Below are 21,936 nucleotides of genomic sequence, written 5' to 3' on the forward strand. Positions count from 1 at the left end.
AAGGGCTCAATTCCCTGACCCGGTCCAGGCATGTGCGAACCAAACGGGGTGTGTGTGTGTGTGTGTGTGTGTGTGTGTGTGTGTCTTCTACTCTCTCTAAAAATATCCTGGGTGAGGATGAACCAAAAAAAGAAGTACAACTTGGGTCCCGGACAGTGTGGCTCAGTGGGTTGGAGCATCATCCCAAGCACCAAAGGGTCGTGGATGAATCCGATTCCTGGTCAGGGCATATCCTCAGGGTCTGGGTTTGATCTCCGGGTGGGGCACATGCAGGAAGCAACCGATGGATGTTTCTCTCTCTCCCTCTCTCTTCCTCTCTCTCTCTAAAACCAATAAAAACGTATCTTCAGGTGGGGTTTACAAATAGTAATTCTTAAGGACAAATTGGGGGGGGGAGTACCAACTGGTAGTTACAGAACAGTCTCGGGATGTAAATACAGAACAGCACAGGGCGTACCAGTACAGGCAACAACGTTGTCATAACCGTGCGTGGGGCCAGGTGGGTACGGGGAGTAAGAGTGTCCGACTGTCTAACCACTGTGTGGTACCCTTGAAACGAATACAAAGTCAGCTCGAATGCAAACTGTAACTGAAAAATGAAATGTTTTTAAAAAGGATACCCTGCCCTGGCTGGTTTGGCTCCCTGGATAGAGCATCGCCCTGCGGACTGAAGGGTCCCGTGTTCGATTCTGATCAGGGGCACATGCCCCGGTTGCGGGCTCGATCCCCCCCCCCCAGTAGGGGGCGTGCAGGAGGCAGCCCGTCAAGGATTCTCATCATTGATGCTTCTCTCTCTCTCTCTCCTTTCCTCTTTGAAATCAATAGAAATATATTTTTTTAATTAAATTAAATGTAAAAAGGATAGTGCAGTGGTCGGCAAACCGCGGCTCGCGAGCCACATGCGGCTCTTTGGCCCCTTGAGTGTAGCTCTTCCACAAAATACCAAGGCCTGGGCGAGTCTATGTTGAAGAAGTGGCGTTAGAAGAAGTTTAAGTTTAAAAAATGTGGCTCTCCAAAGAAATGTCAATCGTTGTCCTGTTGATATTTGGCTCTGTTGACTAAATGAGTTTGCCGACCCCTGGCCTAGTGAGAAAGGAACGGGTGGACAGAGACACACTGAGCTGGTGAGAGGCTGGGGGAGGAAGGCGGGTACCACATGGAGGCTATCATTACAGGGTGATGGGCAGACCCACATCACAGCTGCTTCCTCGACAGCAATCTGCCTCCTGGATGGGAGGGAGGGATGGAGAGAGGGAGGGACGTCTACTTACATCGAACGGAGCTGAGCTCGTCGGGGCGTTCTGGTGACACGGCTCCCGGAAGCAGTCGCTGAAAGGGAGGAGGAGGCCCATGGCGATGATCCGGGAGCAGAACTTCTCTGCCTCTTCGGGGGGGCCGTTCTCCTGCTGGCTGAACAGCTTCTCCAGCAGCGTCCGCCCTGCGAGGACACGGGGCGGTGAGAGGGAGCCCTGGCGGGTCACCTGCCGCGGCGCCCTCCCAGGGGACCGGGGATGGTAAACACAGCCAGGGAGCCGCACGGTTGCCAGGGCTACGGACGTGGCAGAGAGCAGCCTCCCAAACTCGCAGAACACAGTCTGAGGCCTGGGTTACCACGTGGGGAAGGGCAGCTCTGGTCTTCCCTCCCCTCCCCCCAAATGCCTCCTGCCCCCCCAAAGAGGATGGGCCACGGGGTGGGCCCGCATCTTCTCCCATCTCAAGAAGGCCAGCCTTTTTTTTTTTTTTAAGGGTAAACTTTATTATGAACTAGTGGCCCAGTGCACGAAATTCGTGCAGGGGGAGGGGGGGGTGTCCCTCAGCTCAGCCTGCACCCTCTCCAATCTTCAGGGGATGTCTGACTGCCCTCTCACAATCTGGGACCGCTGGCTCCTAACCGCTCACCTGCCTGCCTGCCTGATTGCCCCTAACTGTTTCTGCCTGCCAGCCTGATCAGCCCCTAACTGCTCCCCTGCCGGCCTGATCACCCCCAACTGCCCTCCCCTGCTGGCCTGATCACCCCCAAGGCTTTTATTAGTATAGATTATAGCTCAAGCTATTTTTTAATTGATTCCAGAGAGAAAGGGAGAGGGAGAGAGAGATAGAAACATCCATGATGAGAGAGAATCATGGATCGGCTGCCTCCTTCACGCCCCACACTGGGGATCGAGCCCACAACCTGGGCATGTGCCCTGACAGGGAATCGAACCAAGACCTCCTGGTTCATAGGTCGACGCTTAACCACTGAGCCACACTGGCTGGGCAGGGAAGTCATTCTTCAAATTTCTATTATATTAAAACCACTTATTAACACCAGAATAGCCTTTAGAGACCCCCTTCCATACTCCTTTGGTCCCCTTCAGAGCTCCTTGGCGCACGTCATTGTTTTAATTAATTATCTGTGCAGTTTGTTTCCTATTTCTTACCCCTTCCTAAAACCTAAACCCTCTGACGGCCAGCAAGCATCCTGCACACCTGGCCACCTGCACATGAGAAGCCTCGATAAGGATTTTCATGATTTCTGAATGAATGCCATGTGACCCTGTGTCAAAGACTCATTCACATCACGGTCAGAACTGGCTAGGAAATACCAACCTCTACCAGGGTCCTGCCCACCTTCTGTAAAAGGCCAGATGGTTAGTAACATGGGCTTCGAAGGCCACGTAAAAACCTTAAAATCTCTGTTACATATTCTGTTTTGTTTTTAACAACTTTGAACATGTAAAAAGTATCCTTCGTCCGGCCAGCGTGGCTCAGTGGTTGAGCGTCAACCTATGAACCAGGAGGTCACGGTTCGACTCCCGGTCAGGGCACATGCCTGGGTTGTGGGCTCCATCCCCAATGCTGGGCATTGCAGGAGGCATCTGACCAATGATTCTCTCTCATTATTGATGTTTCTATATCTCTCTCCCTCTCCCTTCCTCTCTGAAATCAATAAATATATATATATATATGTATGTATGTATTTTAAAGGCATCCTTAGCTTAGGGCTACGCAAAACCAGGCCCAGGTCTATACTTTAGTTACAACAACTAAATTTCAGATATACACTGAGTGGCCAGATTATGATGATCTTGAACCCATAATAATCTGGCCACTCGCTGTATTTGTATCTCCAACGGGTACCAAAAGTATTCTTGACTTTTGCTGGAGATCAACCACCTGTTTGCCCTGAGCTTTCTATCAGCCAGTGCAAAGAGGAACACTGATCTGGTGCACGATTTATAGTGTCTTTGATATCAAATAAACGAGGTACTCAAGAGAAGGACACTGAGTGGCCAGATGATTATGCGTTCAGAGACCATCATAATCTGGCCACTCAGTGTATAACAAATAGTCAGTTCTGTCAAGACACTGGTAATGCAATTTCCGCGCCTCTTCCTATTTTTATTTGTGAGGGGGAAAAAAAACCTAATTTAAAATCTCCCTTGGATCTGTGGCATGACCAAGCAGGGCAAGAGGCCGCTGTTTTCTCCATTCCTGTAAGTCACTGAAGAACATTCTTCGGTCTCCTGAGACGTTTTTGGAGGGGACAGAAAGGATCTTTTTTCCCCACAGAACTTAAGCTTGCCTAAACCTAATTGGAACCAAGCACCTAGGAAACCTCGTCCCTTAATTCTCAAGTGATCAGTTATCATTACAGCAGACCCATTTTACACATCCCTAGAGCTAATTAGTGCTTTTCTATGACTCAGGTATCGTGCATAACTGAAAATAAGGGAGACAGGCTCTTTCCATGTATGTGCGTGCGTGTGTGTGTGTGTGTGTGTGTGAGAGAGAGAGAGCACATGAGTAAATATGTTTCAAGCCAGAATTTTTCAAAAGGGATTATGGAGCAACTAGAGGCCTGATGCACGAAATTCACGTAAGAGTAGGCCTTCGCAGCCCCGGCTTCGTCCAGAAGGTCGTCCGGAAGGACGTTCGGTCTCATTAGCATATTATGCTTCTATTATTATAGACTAGAGGCCCGATGCACGAACATTCATGCAAGAATGGGCCTTCCTTCCCCTGGCTACTGGCACTGACTTCATTCCGGCTGGAGCTGCCCTTTTGCTCTGGCCCAGAGCCGCCTTTCCGCCTTCCCACGCTGCCCAGAGGCCCGGAGCAGCTGGGGCGGTGTGGAACGCCTGCATACTGCCCCCCGACCCCCTGTAGCCACTCAGCACCTGCATATGCAAATTAACCTGCCATCTTTGTTGGGTTAATTTGCATACTCCTGATTGGCTGGTGGGCATCGCGAAGGTACGGTCAATTTGCATCTTACTCTTCTATTGGTGTAGATGTGGAAGAATGGGAACTATAACCCCCTGGGACTTCAGTTCCATGCTAAGTAAATACCTCTGAACCCCTCCTCCAGGGCCTCCCAACTGCTCTTTTTCCCATCATGCCCCTTCCGTCTTCAGAGAGCTCAGCCCTTGAATGTATGTGTCGCTGGTCTGTCTCCTCCTCATGGAATGTGTGGACAGAAAAGGAGTTCTACGAAGAGCAACCTCACAGGGTGATGTGATCGTGGATTCTTAACTGGGCAGGTCGTCGAAGGCAGTCACACCCCAGACACATAACGTCTTCCGGAAAAGGCTTACCTTGGCCTTCAGCAAGCCTTCTCCATTGTGTCTGTGCATCTAGGTGAGCACGCTTTTGCAATGCTCCCTTTCAGACCTCTCCTTCTAATGAGTGACCTCGCTTTCCGACCCCTGCTTCTTCTCACGTGTGACCACCCCTCGAGAGAGCACATAATCATAAAGATCCTGCAACCCCATCCCTGCCCTGCTCTCTCCAACCTTCCTGTGATCCTCCTTACATTCCTTCCCCCCCAGTTCCAAATGCATACAAGAAGCTGCAAAGAGTCATTTCTTGGAAGCATTCCACCTCCGTGTGTTGAGATCTTGCTTCCAGAAGTATCCTCTGTTTGATTCAAATAAGTTTTTAGAGCTAATTAGTGCTTTTCTATGACTCATCTCTCACGCTTTGGACAGTCGTACATGGACATGTCCTTGGCGTAGTCGGCAGGACTCAAGAGAAGCCCACGCTGGCCCACGGCAGACGCAGATTCCATGCTGGGTACCCGCAGGGGCCCACTGCGTCCCACTGGCTCCCGGCTTCCCATTGGATAAACCTGGGAGAGTCTTCCCTTGGAATTCCAGGAACTTACCTGCTTTGGGCAGCAATTCCTGACTGTGTGTGAGCTGTTCTTAACGTGGCTGCTTTTACGGTCAGCTCCTTTACCATGGCTCAAAAGGAAAATTAAAATTAACAGGTGGCCGTGCCTCTGCCAGTATCATAATTAGCGAGCTCATACTAAAATAGGAGGAGAGCGAGGGGGGGGCAGACATGGTAAGCATGGTCATCTGGGGAGCTTCACCAGGAACCCATGGTTTCACGCTCCCCAGGGAACTAATGAGTCCATTCCCTGCACATCACTGTGGGAAGGGAGGTGGGTGCCTGCACGGTGAAGGTGGGGTGACGTGGAGAAGGTTCTTGTCTGTCAGTCTAACCTGGGAGCAGAAATAATTGCCTAGCGGGGTGGAGCCATTGCAAGCACATGACATCCCGAAGGTTTCATGGGTTAAGCTCCTGGTGATAACCCCGGGCCAAGGGATTCTGTCTCTCTTATTTGCTCTTGTCCTCCTGCTTCTCGCTTGCTCCATGACCCACACTCACCCGCGCACCTCCGTGGCCATGTGGCTTTGATTCCGTGGCCATGTGGCTTTGATTCTAGCCCCGCTGGAGACAAGGCTGGACTTTTCCCACGGCAAGATGGAGGTAAGAGGAACTTAGAAACCCAGGGGTTTAATGCCACAGAAAGAAAGCTTTCCACGATACCTCATCCTTCCATGGGGGAGGGGGGGCCTCAGGAAATTCCTTTCCCCACGGCACCTCAAGAATGCCACTTCCACCAGTAACAGGTGGGGACACAGAGGGCACCCCACTCAAAACACCTCCAAGTTTGACAAACCCCTCAGCAGTCAGAGTGCAATTCCTACGGACCTTTAACATGCAAGTACCTACAGAAATGGAGAGGTTTACCTAAAAACGGTATCAGCTTAAGGGGGCCGAAACGATCCTGTGGCAATAATCCCAGTCTTGCTTTTTCCTACCTTCATATAATCTTCTTTACACTCCCTCAAATCTAAATACCAAAAAAAAAAAAAGAAGAAGAAGAAGAAGAAGAAGAAGAAGAAGAAGCTGTGAAGTGCTATTCTAAAAAGTGTTTTCTCAGTCTGTTGAGATCTTGCTGCCAGGCATATCATGTTTGGCTCAAATACACTTTTATAAAATCCTCTACAGGTTTGGAAATTCTTATAGCAACATAGCTATGGCCATAGTCAACCTCTCTTAGGCCTGAGTATTCTCTTCTATAGGTAGAATACTCATTTCCTTTTAGGAGTGTGATGAGAATTAAGTGAAATAATCTTATAATGTGAACCCTGAGCAAAAATATACCTAATGAGAAAGAAGGGTTCCTGGTGGCTAGCTGGGCTCAATATTAAAAAGCAGAGCCTAGCAGACGTCTCTAAACAGGGGCCCCCCCACACATAAGCCACTTCAGAGAGACGCCTGCACTGAACTGCCTGCCTTGACTGCAGTCCTGCCATCTGAGCCAGCCCTTATAAAGGAGTTTCCTGGAATTGTATTTCAACCAATAGGACCAAGGCTTTCCCCATCCAATCAGAGCTGCCCAGCTATATCCCCTATCAGCATCATCACCAATCAGAGTGGCTCCATTCTGACCAATCAGGACAATGCCTTTTGGACCAATCAAACTGTGAGGATCTGGAGTCCTCATTTGCATGAGGATGGACCAATCATGGACCAGGGGTGGAGCGTTCTGTGTATATAAGTCAGGTGCCCTCTGGCTCAGGGAGTGCATGTTCCCTTTCCTCCAAAGACTGAAGACTGGTTCGCCTGGGCCCAGCGCCACTGTGCCCAAGGCCACGTCACAGCCTGGATGCATCACAATGGAGTTGTTGGCATGGAGTCAACTCTCCTTCTTCACTGAACCCCAAATTAGAGATCCCTGTTGGCATTGAATTGGTACCAACAGTTATGGGATGACGTGGGTTTACCACAGTGCCCCCATAACTGTTACCTATTTTTATTATTATTTTTATCAAGGTATAGCTCAAAGGCTCGGTACTTGTAAATGGGATAATAAAAGTTTGGTTCAACTTGAAGGGAAGAAACCGTAAGTGAACAATAAAATCAGAAAAACGTATCCACAATCTAAAAGCATTAGAAAAAGTATGATTTTAAAAGCATTTGAAAAAAAGTAAAATAAGCAAGGCAAACACCGATTAAAATATCTTCAGCCACCAAGTTATTTTTTTTATATTCATTGGATTTCAATTGTATCAATACTAGAGGCCCGATGCACGAAATTCGTGCAAGAGTCGCCCTTCCTTCCCCCAGCTGCTGGCACCGGCTTCCCTCTGGCACCCGGGACCCAGGCAGCCCTGGCTTTGTCTGGAAGGTCATCCGGAAGGACGTCCAGGAGGATGTCCGGTCTAATTAGCATATTATGCTTTTACTATTATAGAAGGTAATACAGTATTTGAGAGTCTGCATCCTATAATTCCTAACCTCTAGTGTGTTGGTGGGGTTTTTTTAAAGCCTCCATTGTTTTTACTAAGTGTATTAAATTCATGTAAATAATAAGATTCATCCACTGAGAGCCAGGGAACTTACTAATCATGAATATTTTTCTATTATTTCTGCACCAATCCCCTCCCACACATACATTTACATAGTTAATGAAGAGTAGTACCTTTGTCGTGTAGAGACAGCTTTGCCTTCATACACTATCTACAAATGCTCCTTCGCATTGCTACGCAAAAACCACTGGTCCGGATACACCCGGAAACAACAGCCAGGAGAACATGGTAAGGGGACTGTTCACCATCACAGCAAACGCGTTGACCCTCCGCACAAGGAAGAAGTACACTCACCAGTCCCTGCACTGGGGTTCTGTTGGGCGGGTGAGCAGCGATACTCTGAAAACTAGAAAACCTTTTATTTGGCCAGAACCCTAAAAGGAAAGCTATGCCCGGCCAGCATGGCTCAATAGGCTGAGCATCGACCTAGGAACCAGGAGGTCCCGGTTCGATTCCCGGTCGGGGCACAGGCCCGGGTTGCCGGCTCGATCCCTAGTGTGGGGCGTGCAGGAGGCAGCCGACCCATGATTCTCTCTCATCATGGATGTTTCCATCTCTCTCTCCCCCTCCCTTCCTCTCTGAAATCAATAAAAATACATTTTTTTAAAAAAGGAAAGCCGTTTCCACATCTATTCTCAGCTTTGAGAAGCCGAGCGAGGATTCACCGTCACGATTTCAGAGGCTAACCGAGGACTGAACAGGCTCTGGGATCTGCCAAACCCGGACGCACGCTCTGCTCCCCTCATTGTCATTCCGGGGGCCTCCACTTCTGAGTGGCCAGTACGTCTGGGAACCGCTGCTGACCAACACTCCGTGTGAAGATATAAAAGAAACACACCACGTGGCCCGCGCTCTGGGGCAGCTGACAATCCAGCGACAATGACCAAGGCTCAAGAAGGAACGCTCTTAAAAATGCAGTCCATTTAGAACTCGCTATCTTAATTAAACGTCCTTAGTGGACCTGGGGGGTGGGGGGAGGAGGAGAAGCAGCAAAGACAAGATGTAACAAAGCCCTTAGGAGTCTACCGTTTGCCAGAGAATGTCCTAGATCCACCAGAGGACATAATCGTGGAGAAAACAGGCTCCCTGACTGTAATAAGGAATAGCATAGTCATGAGGACAAGGAGGGCGGGACGCTCTTGTACAAGAGATGCGGAGTGCTAGCTGCCGACCGGTGAGAGCACAGTAGGTCCAGTGCCTATTGGAGTGGCTGGCCCACAGCAGGCCCAGAAGAGAGATTTGTGGATTTGGCCGGTAGAAGAATGGGTGATGCCCTGGCCAGGTGGCTCAGTTGGTTGCAGCATCATCCTGTGCACCAAAAAGATTTGGGGTTCCGCCCTAACCGGTTTGGCTCAGTGGATAGAGCGTCGGCCTGCGGACTGAAGGGTCCCGGGTTCGATTCCGGTCAAGGGCATGTGCCTTGGTTGTGGGCACATCCCCAGTAGGGGGTGTGCAGGAGGCAGCTGATGGATGTTTCTAACTCTCTTTCCCTCTCCCTTTTTCTCTGTAAAAAATCAATAAAATAAAAAAAAATATATATATATATATATATATATATATATATATATATATATATTATAGGGAGGAAGGGAGAGGGATAGAGAGCTAGAAACGTCGATGAGAGAGAAACATCGACCAGCTGCCTCCTGCACACCCCCTACTGGGGATGTGCCCGCAACCAAGGTACATGCCCTTGACCGGAATCGAACCTGGGACCTTCCAGTCCGCAGGCCGACGCTCTATCCACTGAGCCAAACCGGTTTCGGCTCAATAAAATATATTTTTAAAAAAAAAAGATTTGGGGTTCGATTCCTGGTCAGGGCACATGTCCAGGTTGGGGGCCTGATCCCCAGTAGGGGATGTGCAGGAGGTAACCGATCTATGGTTCTCCCTCACCATTAATGTTTCTATCTCTCTCTCCCTGTCCCTCCCTCTCTCTGAAATCAATATAGCCTATATAATAAAAGCCCAGCGGTGGAACGACCAGAACAACCGGTCGACCAGGCGCTATGAGGCACACTGACCACCAGGGGGCAGACGCTCAGTGCGCTCCCACAGCAGGAGCAGCAGCTCAGAGGGCAGGTGGGCAGATTCCCGCAGGCCACACACCCCCACCAGTACACAAATCCCATGCAACGGGCCTCTAGTATATATACATACACACACACACATATGTGTATATATACATATATATGTGTATGCATATATATGTGTGTGTATATATTTATATTTTTTAAAAAACATATCCTGGGGTGAGGATAAAAACATATGTATTTTTTAAAAAGAAGAGTGGATGATGAAGGAATAGAATCAGGCAGGCAGGAAGGAAAGGCTAAAGGAGGTAAGAAAGAGACCAAAAGAACCCCTAAATCCAAGAGGTACATAAAATATAATATAGGCAGCAAGCACAGCGCCATGGAGACGACTGACAGTTAGGGCTCGCTGGAAAACATACAAAAGAAGAACCGGGAATTGAACTGCTCAAAAAGCGCGAATTTAAATCAACAGAGACGGGCCGGCTGTTCTGAGAGGGTGAGCACCACCAAGCAGAGGCGCAGAGTCCGAAAACTAAAACGCATGGTCCTAGAACAGTGAGCCGAGCGACTTGCCTAAAGTAGGAAGTTTACGAAGGACACGGCGGGAGGTTAAGGCTACAAAGTCAGGCACCAGTAGCCAGATGCTGTGCAGAACATCAGCACTGAGGGTGTCAGCCGCCTCCTCCCCACCCCACCCCCGTCAGCGTTCCCCCTAACCACACAGCCACACCCCAGCAGATGCTGTTCTTATTCCAGCAGGAAAGGAAACCAGCGTTTCTGATAAAGTGGCAAACATCCCGACAAGCACAGAAAGCATGATGGATAAAATGATTGGCAAAGAAACGAGTGACTGAAAACATTAACTTCCAACTACCCTCTGATTATAAGTCGGCAAGGATATGTATAGGATTTCAGAGTTGTTTTATTTTGTTTTAATCGTTTGCTTATAACCATTTTAAAGCCATAAACCAGGACAGGAAAGCAAATAGTATCAATGCACCAGGCCAAGTGGTAAAGGCTTTATATACACAATTTCATTGAATCTTGACACTATTATGAATCATTAACCCTATTGATTTGAAATTATTCCTACACCTTCATACATTGACGAGAAATCATGTGAGAGTCACCTAACTAAATAGCAACCCTAGGATGCAAATTTAGAAAGATAGTTATTTTGTCTTAATATATGTTTATTGATTTCAGAGAGGAAGGGAGAGGGAGAGAGATAGAGAGAAACATCAGTGAGGAGCCCTAACTGGTTTGGCTCAGTGGCTAGAGCGTCGGCCTGTGGACTCAAGGGTCCCAGGTTCGATTCCGATCAAGGGCATGTACCTTGGTTGCGGGTACATCCCCAGTAGGGAGGTGTGCAGGAGGCAGCTGAGTGATGTTTCTCTCTCATCGATGTTTCTAACTCTCTCTTCCTCTCCCTTCCTCGCTGTAAAAAAATTAATAAAATATATATATTTTTTAAAAAAAGAAACATCAGTGAGGAGAGAGAATCATTGATTGGCTGCCTCCTGCACGCCCCCTACTGGGGATCGAGCCCGAAACCCAGGCATGTGCCCTGACCGGAATCGGACCCGGGGACCTTCAGTCCGCAGGCCGACGCTCTATCCACTGAGCCACACCAGCCAGGGCGATAATTATATTCTAACCAGTGTTACCCTCACCCATCTGTATGTGCTCAGCACCTTTTTAATAAAATCACAAGGAAACACAACTCCAGCGGCCCCTGTTCAATTTCAGATACACGTGGCTTAGATCCAAATGCCTTCACGCACTTCAAACTAGGCCAGTGCTCGGCTCAAAAAGCAGTAAATAAAGCCCATCAGGGAAGCTACTGAGGTGCTTGACATCAATCCAAACCACAGTCTTAAAAAAAAAAAAAAAACCATGAGAAGGGATGTTTCAGGCCAAACTGAAATGATTTTAGGACAGCCCCGGCTTCTGTTATTAAATTCTATTCGGATATATGGAAGCCAGGAAGCAAGATCTAGGGCAAAGGACAGCATTCCTTTTATACTCCTTATTAGAGGCCCGGTGCACAAAATTCATGCACTCGGGGGAGGGGGGAGTCCCTCAGCCCTGCCTGTGCCCTCTCGCAGTCCAGGAACCCTCAGGGGATGTCCAACTGCCGGCTTAGGCCCGCTCCCCACGGACAGCCTGAGCGCTGCCTCGGAGGCGGGAGAGGCTCCCGCCGTCGCCGCTGCGCTCGCCAGCTGTGAGCCCAGCTTCTGGCTGAGCGGTGCTCCCCCTGTGGGAGCACACTGACCACCAGGGGGCAGCTCCTGCATTGAGCCTCTTCCCCCCTGGTGGTCAGGGCGTGTCATAGGTCGTTTCACCGTTCGGTTGATTTGCATGTTAGCCTTTTATTATATAGGATAGTAAGACATATGCACTTACTGCTAGAAATAAGACCTCTTGTGGCCTTATGCGCTGGTTTTATTTATACACATTAGCAACAGATTTGGTTTCCGAAGTCCATTTCCTCACGCGGGCCACTGACTAGCTTAAAGCCCCAAGGCAAGCTGCCTCACTTTGCTCCTTGGAAAATAATGAGACTCAACAGCTTGCGGGCCCAAAGGGGCCACAGGCTGACCCGACAAGCCCAGGGAGAGGCTGCGTGGTGGCCTTGAAAACTCAGAGACCTGAAGCAACCACAAAGGACCGTCTGACATTAAAACCTTTTAGCCCGGCCGGCGTGGCTCCGTGGTTGAGCATCAACCTAGGAACCAGGAGGTCAGGGTTCGATTCCCGGTCAGGGCACAGGCCCGGGTTGCGGGCTCGATCCCCAGGGTGGGGCATGCAGGAGGCCGCCGATCCATGATTCTCTCTCATCGTTGATGTTTCTCTCTCTCTCTCCCCCTCTCTTCTTTCCTCTCTAACATTAATAAAAATATATATTTTAAAGTGATTTAGCATTACAAATTTAACATCTTCCACGTCTAAACTTGAACTGAGTGCAAAATTCTATTGCCAGCTTTCTATTCGGAGTTCAACAGCAACTTCTTCTCCTGAGCACGGAAATATTCCAGCGCAAAGGCCGAAGACATCCTCCGTTCTTGAGGAATGTTGGTCTCCGTCCTGGCTGAATGCTTTTACATCTACCGAACAAACACAAATGTACCACGGAGATCTCTGTCCCTGGAATTTTCTCCCTACATTTGAAAGTCAGTGAAAAGCAAAAAAAAACAAAAAAAAAAACATCTGTTCTTTCCTGCAGAGCTGGCAACTCCCGTTCTCCGGTTTAAAAATAACCCATGTTTATGGAAACGTATAGATAGAATGATCACCTGCTTCAAAGGCAGCTGGCAATTAATTGGCTGAAAGACAGACAAAAATCACAAAATCAAGGCCAACCAACAATTTCCTGGGGGACACCGCTGGTGCTCCCCAGGCGTCTGGGAATTTCCGAGACACCCCTCAAATCCTGAAGGGTGTCGAAGAGCCAGGTGGGATGCCAGCTGACAAGGAAACGGACGTCAGGGGCCTGGGTCAACCCGGATTCACTCCACGCAACCAGAGCCGTTTCCATGAGAACGTGGAGGAATTATGCTTCCCTCTGACCAACCAACACGGTTATCCAGCCCGAGAAAGGCCAGCAAGTTCAAAAATCCACCTAATTAAAAACAGAAACTAGCCCTCACCGGTGTGGCTCAGTGGATAGAGCGTCGGCCTGCGGACTTGAGGGGTCCCAGGTTCGATTCCGGTCAAGGGCATGTACCTTGGTTGCGGGCACATCCCCAGTAGGGGGCGGTGTGCAGGAGGCAGCGGATCGATGTTTCTTTCTCATCGACGTTTCTAACTCTCTCTCTCTCTCCCTTCCTCTCTGTAAAAAAATCAATAAAATATATTTTTTTTTTAAAAAACAGAAACTAGAAAAAATTCTCCAACGTGACGGCCTTCCGTTCCCTCATATTTTTTTAATGTTTTATTCTCTCTGCTGTCTTACGGTGTCGAACACCCGAACCTGAGCAAGACGCAGGGGCACTCAGACATGAATCAGTGGAGGCCGCTTCTATTTCTGGCTCTGCTTTCGAGTGAACCGCATCGTGACCTCGAGGAAGTGACCTCCTCGCTTTCCCCATGTCCCCACCAGTTACAGCATTAGGATAAACCTACCATTCTTTCCTTGTGGGTTTTTTTTTTTTTTCTTTTTTTTGCAAAGACAATAAATGAGATAAATATATGGAAGCTGCTATACTGGTCACTGACCAAGTATCTCCTCCATCACAAACAAAGTAGTTGATGTTCATATTAAAATAACTGACTCTGGCCCGACCAGCATGGCTCAGTGGTTGAGCATCGACCTATGAACCAGGAGGTCACGGTTCGATTCCCGGTCAAGGGCACATGACAGGGTTGTGGGCTCCATCCCCAGTAGGGGGCGTGCAGGAGGCAGCCGATCCATGATTCTCTCTCATGATTGATGTTTCTACCCTTCCCTTTCCCTTCCTTTCTGAAATCAATAAAAATATATTTTTTGAAAAATAACTATCCAATTAAAAAAAATGGGCAAAGGACCTAAATAGACACTTTTCGAAAGAGGACATACAGAAGGCCAAGAGACATATGAAAACATGCTCAAAGTCACTGATCATCTGAGAGATGGAAACGAAAACAACAATGAGGTACCATCTCACACCTGTCAGAATGGCTGTAATCAATAAATCAACAAACGACAAGTGCTGGTGAGGATGCGGAGAAAAAGGAACCCTCGTGCACTGCTGGTGGGAATGCAGACTGGTGCAGCCACTGTGGAAAACAGTATGGATTTCCTTTAAAAATTAAAAATGGAACTCCCATTCGACCCAGTGATCCCACTTCTAGGAATATATCCCAAGAACTCAGAAACACCAACCAAAAAAGATATATGCACCCCTATGTTCATAGCAGCACAATTTACAATAGCTAAGATTCGGAAACAGCCTAAGTGCCCATCAGCAGATGAGTGGATTAAAGAACTGTGGCACATCTACACAATGGAATACGACGCTGCTGTAAAAAAGAAGGAACTCATACCATCTGCAACAGCATGGATGGGCCTGGAGAGCATTCATGCTAAGCAATAAGCCAGTCGGAGAAAGATAAATATCACATGATCTCACTCATTTGTGGAATCTAATGAGCAACATACACTGATGAATGAAAATAAAGCCAGAATCATTGAACAGATCCTCCAACCTAAGAGGGAAGGCAGGGGAGGGGAGAGGAGAGGGTAAGAGATCAACCCAGGACTTGTATGCATGCATATGAGCATAACCAATGGACACAGACAGTAGAGGGGTGAGGGCAGGTGCTGGGGGGTGGGAGCGGCTGGGGAGAAGTCAATGGGGGGGGGGGAAGAGACTTTATGTAATACTTTAAAGAATTAAATTTTTAAAAAAAATTAATTCACCCTAGCCGGTTGGGCTCAGTGGATAGAGCGTGAGAAGGAGGGAGGGAGGGAGGGAGGGAGGGAGGGAGGGAGGGAGGGAGGGAGGGAGGGAGGGAGGGAGGGAGGAAGGAAGGAAGGAAGGAAGGAAGGAAGGTGAACAGCTCTGTACTCTTACTCTGCACAGTAAAAATTCTGTCTAGAGAGGTCAGCAAACCCCAGGTACTTCCTAAAATGGATTATATCTGTGTTTTCCGATGGTCTTAGGCTCTACAGCAGCGGTTCTCAACCGCTAGCAGGGTCGCCTAAGACCATCGGAAAACACAGATATTTACATTACGGTTCAAAATTAGTAGCAAAATGACAGTTATGAAGTAGCCACGAAAATAATGTTATGGTTGGGGGTCACCACAACATGAGGAACGGTATTAAAGGGCCGCGGCATTAGGAAGGCTGAGAACCACTGCTAGCCCCCGCCACGGAGATAAGTCACGGCATCCTCGGTGTCCCCCGGGGGTGGCACTGCATGTCCATCCCTACGTGCTCAGTCGGCGAGCCTTGCCAAGGTAGAACCCTGACACGTATGGCGATCTTTGCCTCTCCTGCCATCTAGCAATACTGCCTGGCAAATGTGGCTGCCGTGTGTGTGTGTGTGTGTGTGTGTGTGTGTGTATGTATGTGTACACATCCAGATGTATTTTTAAATGAAGTGAATATATTTCCAAAGTCTAATGCTACTAGAAAGAGCAATATATATATTTTAAATATTAATGAATGATAGTCAATCTCGGGGACATTTTCACGTTTAGAAAAAAATATATAAAATGAATGTTACCTCAAGAGGAAATACATGATCTCTCATCAACATTAAATTCACAAAAATCAACTCAAGGACTTTGCAATATCCTTCCTTCAAAATAGTCTTGGGGTTCAGGGAGGTTGGTTGCTTATCATTGAACTAATGGGGATTAGACTATAAACATTCACTTTAACTTAGCCTATACAATAAAGGGAAGAAAAGAAGCAAGAGAGGGAGGGAGGGGGAGAGAGAGAGAGAGAGAAACTGCTCTTAAGTTATAGGAATCCATAATCTATATATATAAAAGCCTAACATGCAAAGTGTCCCCTCAGGAATTCGACCGACTGGGAGTTCAATCGCTCGCTATGACGCACGCTGACCAACAGGGGCGGCGCAGAACTAAGGTAGCCCCCCCCCCCGCCCCCCGGCAACTGGCAGCCGGGGGAGGGAGGACCCGGCTGACCGCGGGCAGCCGCTAGGGACCCTACCCATGCACGAATTTCATGCACTGGGCCTCTAGTTGCAAAAATAAAAGAGAGCCCATCCATAAAAATAAAAATGTGGTCGACGAACAGAAGTAATCCCATAACCCTAACAGCATGCAGCCGACTAATAAGTAGCCATGCCCACTGAGACGTGCCATCTGAGTCATCTTTTACACCCTATTCATTAAGGAACGTAACACGATGTTAAGCTTTCCCAATGGCATTCCAGTATTTCTCCCAAACCAACCAGTACGAGCATACATTTTATTTTCTTTTTTTCCCCCTCCTACTCCTTAAATTCTTACACTCAACATGTCCCTTACTAAGTAGGAGGAGTTAGTAAGCAGGAAACAAATGGACATTCTGCCAGGGGACTCTTTAGGTAAGCTCTACGCCTATAAGGATAAACTCATTCGACTACTTGGCATTTACCCTTTAGCTGGGCTTTCTGGAACCTGCCAGAGTCCACAACAACCAGAGGAGAGGGACCAGTTGGATACCTGTGTGCGTTAGGCCTGCCCACCGTCAGTACCTCCAAGCTACACCTGTTTTGATGAGCATGAAAGCGTCGTATCCGGGAAATGAAAATTACCCCTGACATTCTACTTCATTGTCCGTTAATTTTCTAACACCGTGTATTCATCTGATCGCATTAGAAAACAGGGGTGACCGCCTAGCTTCACTTAAGTCGCCTACCCCAGCTAGCCGCAAGGTAGACGGCACTGCCCTAGCCGGTGTGGCTCAGTGGATACAGCTTGGGCGTGCGGACTGAAGGGTCCCAGGTTCGATTCCGGCCATGCGGGTAGCAGCCAATCAGTGATTCTCTTTCATCATGGATGTTTCTCTCTCTCTCTCTCTCCCCCTTCCTCTCTGAAATCAATATATACATATATACACTGAGTGGCCAGGTTATGATGATCTCTGAACGCACAATCATCTGGCCACTCAGTGTCCTTGAGTACCTCATTTATTTGATATCAAAGACACTATAAATCGTGCACCTGATCAGAAACCCCTTGCACTGGCTGATAGAAAGCTCAGGGCAGATAGGTGGCTGATCTCCACCAAAAAGTCGAGAATCCTTTTGGTTCCCATTTGAGATACAAATACACTGAGTGGCGGATTATGATGCGTGCAGAGATCATAATTATCTGGCCACTCAGTGTGTGTGTGTGTGTGTGTGTGTGTGTGTGTGTGTGATACAAGAATGTATATATTTTTAAAGAAGCTACTCTTACACACAGATACACATAGCTATGTGAGCCTCAGAAAGCACCCTTTTGGGTAGCTCTCACCAGAGTAAAAGGTTTGTTTCTGCACCCTGACACTTCTCAGAGGACCCTGAGCAGGTCTGTTCTGGTTAATGCTGTGGATGGGGGTGAGGAAGGAAAGAGAAGGAAGGCTCAGCTAACGATGAAAAAAAAAAAGTGGGGGGGAGGGGGAGAGTTTCTCTGCCTGGCTGACCCTGGAGGCAGAAAACAGCAGGTATTTTGGGAGAAAATGGCCAGAGCAGCCCTTTCTTGAGCTGACTTGGGACCCACACGACGGAGCTGTTCCCTTTAAAAGGTTGTAAGGAAAGAGGGGTCCCACTAAGCGGCTGAGTTGGACGCAAAGGGGACGCGCCCCCAGGTCCTGGCTTTGCGGAGCCAGACAGGGTGGGCGTCAGGGGGCCTGACTGGCAGGCGCCCTGTGTGTGACCCGAGCGCCGGGCGGCGGGGCGAGCTCACCCGTGAACACGTTCTGGAAGCCGTCGGCGGCCGCCTGCGCCCCGGACGCCGGGGGTCCCCGCGCGGGAGGAGGCGCCCCTCCGTCCGCCGCCGTGCGCTCCGGCAGGTGCGCGGAGCCTCCCGGCCCGGGTGGGGGCGCGCGGGCGCCCAGCTCCTCCGTCCAGTCGGCGGAGCGGCTCAGGCCCCCCGAGAGGCCGCCGTCGGCGCCGTGCGTCCTGGCCGGGGCGGCCGCGGGGGCGCAGGCGGCTCGGGGTCCGCGGCTCAGGGGGGCCTCCAGCCGCCTCTGGATCCGGGGGCTCTGCGTCGGGGACTCGGACGGCGAGTGGCTGGGCGAGCTGAGCTGCCGCGTGGTGGTCCGGACGTAGGACGGGGTGACGGGCGGGTAGGGCTTGCAGGAGCGCGGGCTGGGCGCCGGGCTGCCGGGCGGGGGGGCGGCCGCGGGGGCGCCGGGCCCTGGCGCCCCCTCCCCCAGCTCTGCGCCGGGTCCCCGCGGGGCCTCTCCCGCCGCCAGGCCCCACTCCTCGCCCGGGGAGCCTCGGGAAGCGTCCTCAAAAGCATCCTCCTCGCCGTCCTCGTCCGTGTCCCCAGCCCTGGGCGCGGGGGCTCCGGCCGCGCCCTGCCCGGCTCCGGCCTCGGGGAACGGGAAGGCGGTGGTGGGCGCGGGCGAGTCCGCGGCCGGAGCCCCCGGCAGGCCCGGCGCCTCCGAGTCCCGGCGGCCGCTGGGGGGCGGCGGAGGCTGGGGCGCCGGGGGCGCGGGGGGCGGGCGCGCGGGCAGGTCCGAGAGCGCAGACAGCGCCGGCTCCGCGTCGGGGCCGCCGGAGACCCCGCCGGCGCCGCCGCTCGGGCCCAGCAGGAACCGGTCCAGGCCCAGGAAGGCCCCGGGCTCCGGGGAGGTGGCGGCGGCGGCGGCGGCGGCGGGGGGGGGGCCCGCGGACCCCTGCGCGCCCTGGAGGTGCTGCAGGCGGATGGCCTGCTGGATGTCGGAGAGCAGGTCCTCCTGCTCCGCGGCCGAGTGGAAGCTGTAGATGTCCGTGTCCGAGCCCGAGCTGGTCCTTTGTCCATCCTGCGCCCCGGCCGCGGCGTCCCCATCCTCCGCCGCCTCCCGGGCCCCGGCCCCGGCCTCCGCCCGCGCGGGGCCCCCGGCACGGGTCACCTCGAAGGGGTCGGCGCCCTCGGTGTCCGACAGGCCCGTGTCGTCCGCCGAGAGGCTGAGGTCGGGCGTCTTGGTGGCGAGGGAGGGAGCGCTGTCCAGCTCCGCGCCCGGCGGGGCCTGCGCGCCCAGCACGTCCTCGCGGGAGCCGCCGGCGCCCTTCCCCTTGGACAGGTTCTTCCGGATCCTGAGGTTGGAAAACACGGAGCCCCGGGAGTCCGACTTGCCCTTCCGCTTGCCGGGCTCGCCGCCGCCGCCGCCCCGGCCGTGCCTGCCCGAGGCCTTCTTGCTCCCGCTCCCCTTCCTGGCGGCGTCCGCCTCCCGGGGCCCGGCAGCATCCTCCGCGCCGCCGCCGCCGCCGCCGCCTTCGTGCGCGGCATCCCCTGCGCTGCGCTTGAGCTTCCCATCCTGGTTCCCCATGTCGCACCCCGGCCGCTGCGCCGCCCCGGGCACTCAGGCCATCGCGGCCGCCCTGGGCACCCCCGGCCCGGCGGGGGCGAGCGTCCCGGGCCGGTCAGGCCGCCGGGCGAGCCGCTGGGAGGGGAGAGAGAGGCCGGCCCCGCGCGCCCCGGCCGCCGCCGCCGCCGCCGCTCTGCACAATGCGCGGCGCCTGCAGCCCGCGAGCCGCGAGCGCGAACGTGCTCAGTGCAGCGCGGCGCCAGCCAATCGCCGCCGAGCGGGGTGCGCCCGGCCCGGCTCCCCGCCCGCCGCCGCGGCCCGCCGGCCCCCGCTCGGCTCCCGCCCCCGCCGGGCGCGACCAGCGGTCCCTCCATCCCCCGCGGCGGGCGTCTCCGCGGCGCGATCGCAGGCCTGGTCCCCGCCCGGAGCTGGTCGGCGGGGAGAGGCGCACCGAGCTCGAGGCTCCGGGGACCCCGGGACCCGCCTCGGGGAAAAAGTTCGGCAAAAAGGGAAAGTTTGCACCCGGAGAAGCGGAAGCTGATGTTCGGGGTCCAGGCGCCGAGCCGCAAGCCCTTGGACCCGTCTCCACCTGCCTTCGGAAGAGGGCTTTTCCATCAGTACAGTGTTTGTTGCATGGATGGATTGCTCTCTTCTTGTAAGATCTGTTTCATTGGATGAGAGAGAGAGAGAGAGAGAGAGAGAGAGAGAGAGAGAGAGAGAGAGACCGATGGGCCAGCATCATCACCGATGGGCTGCCTCCTGCACGCCCCGCGCTGGGGATGGATGGAGCCCGCAACCTGGACCTGAGCCCTGACCGGGAATCGAACCGGCGACCTCTTAGTCCCTGGGTCGACGCTCCACCTCGGACTGGATTGTTCTGTTGTGTAATGACTGGGCTTCTTTAATACTTGATGGGGAGGAAGGGTCACGGGGCCTATTTCCTTGCAGACCTTGCATCTCCATGGGAGAACAGTAGCCGTCATTTCAAACGTTCATTTTAACTTTCTTTTTTTTTGGGGGGGGGGCCTGGGGGGGACATCATGGCGAGGTGGGGGGAAGCAGAAAATGCTGAGCGGTGAGGGCTGATGACTATGCTGAGCTCCGAAATGCTGTGTGTTTACCATATCAATGAGACGGGATCTGTGTCTTAAAGGCTTGCAGACGCTCCGAGTCCCAGGAGGCCAGGCTCATCAATATTAAACACGCCGCTGTTGTTGGCGCCTGAGAAAAGGGGGAAGAAAGGAAGAGGATTGGCAGGAACACGTGAAATGAGACGTGGGGCTGTAAATCACCCCTTTCCCAGGCACCCACCCCGCCCCCCGGAAGACACACGCCCCCCGGTCCCTGCTCTCGTGTTTAAAGTTTGCAGCTCTTAGCTGTGAGGTCCTGGCTTCCACATGAACGTCCAGTTTTCCCTCGTGGCACATCGTGCCCGTGTTTTCATGGCTCAGGACATTCCGTTACCTGTGTGTAAACATCCATCACTGGTACTTTTAAACACAGTAAAGTAACATGAGGTTCAAGTCACATTATCCAGTAATGGTCCAAGCGTGGACATTAGGATGGTCATGGATAACCACTCCGAAATGACGGAATAACCATCCAATAAGGGAGTTTTTGTTTTTTTGTGTTTAAGTGAGCCCGAAGGAGCCATTGAAATGCAGCAAGCCAATGTTTCTTTTCAGATGGGGCACCAACCTTTTAAACCTCCCCCCCCCCTTACCCATTTGGTCCGGTAAGTCTTTGATGCGAAAGCCTAAGTGGCAATAGTTAACGACCAGCCTTTAGCCTTTATCTAACTGTTTTCTTTTCTACAGAACATAAGGGTGGGCGGCCCTTCTGGGGCGAGCTTTTGGAGAAATCCACTTCTCCGAACTCTCAGGGGACGCCCAGCCTCCGAGCCATCCCGGGAGCCCCCCGAGACGCCTTTGTGCCCCCTCTTCTCCAGCCTGCTCTCTCTCCTCTTCTCCCATCCGGGCGGCTCGCTCAGCACAATCTGGGAGAGGCTGGCAGCACGGCCTGCTGCTCTGAGTAGGGACGCTAGGAATCTCCGCATTTGCTCCGTCTCTAACAGGACTCTGTGATGGCGAGCTATTTGTTTCCTTATATTTTTCTCCTGTGAGATCCGTCTACAAGTTCCAGAGACAAAAGAAGAGGAGGAGAAAGGCCGGCAAGGAGGGAGGGAGGGCCAGGGGGGAGCAGAGAGAGAAGCTTGCTGATTTTTTTTTTCACGTCCTTTGAAGGCGAGACAATGGGTGACCGTGTGGCACCAGCCGCACCGGGTCACAGTTCACAAAGCTCCGTGACATGCAGCAGA

The 21,936-nt window shown here is 51.9% G+C and overlaps 1 protein-coding gene across 2 annotated transcripts in view; it reads right to left on the minus strand.

Moving 5' to 3' along the window:
* The window catches only part of FMN2 (formin 2), a 128,006-nt gene extending 108,366 nt beyond the window's left edge, over window positions 1-19,640 (minus strand). For both annotated transcript variants that reach the window (XM_054713012.1, XM_054713011.1), the window contains exons 1-2: window positions 18,071-19,640; window positions 1,272-1,438 (exon numbers count right to left, since the gene is read on the minus strand). In XM_054713012.1, coding sequence (XP_054568987.1) covers window positions 1,272-1,438; window positions 18,071-19,640 — 1,737 coding nt within the window. The remainder of the gene's footprint in view (window positions 1-1,271; window positions 1,439-18,070) is intronic.
* Between the last annotated feature and the right edge of the window lie 2,296 nt (window positions 19,641-21,936).

Source organism: Eptesicus fuscus, chromosome 24 (genome assembly GCF_027574615.1).
Source record: "Eptesicus fuscus isolate TK198812 chromosome 24, DD_ASM_mEF_20220401, whole genome shotgun sequence".
Classification (NCBI taxonomy): Eukaryota; Metazoa; Chordata; class Mammalia; order Chiroptera; family Vespertilionidae; genus Eptesicus; species Eptesicus fuscus.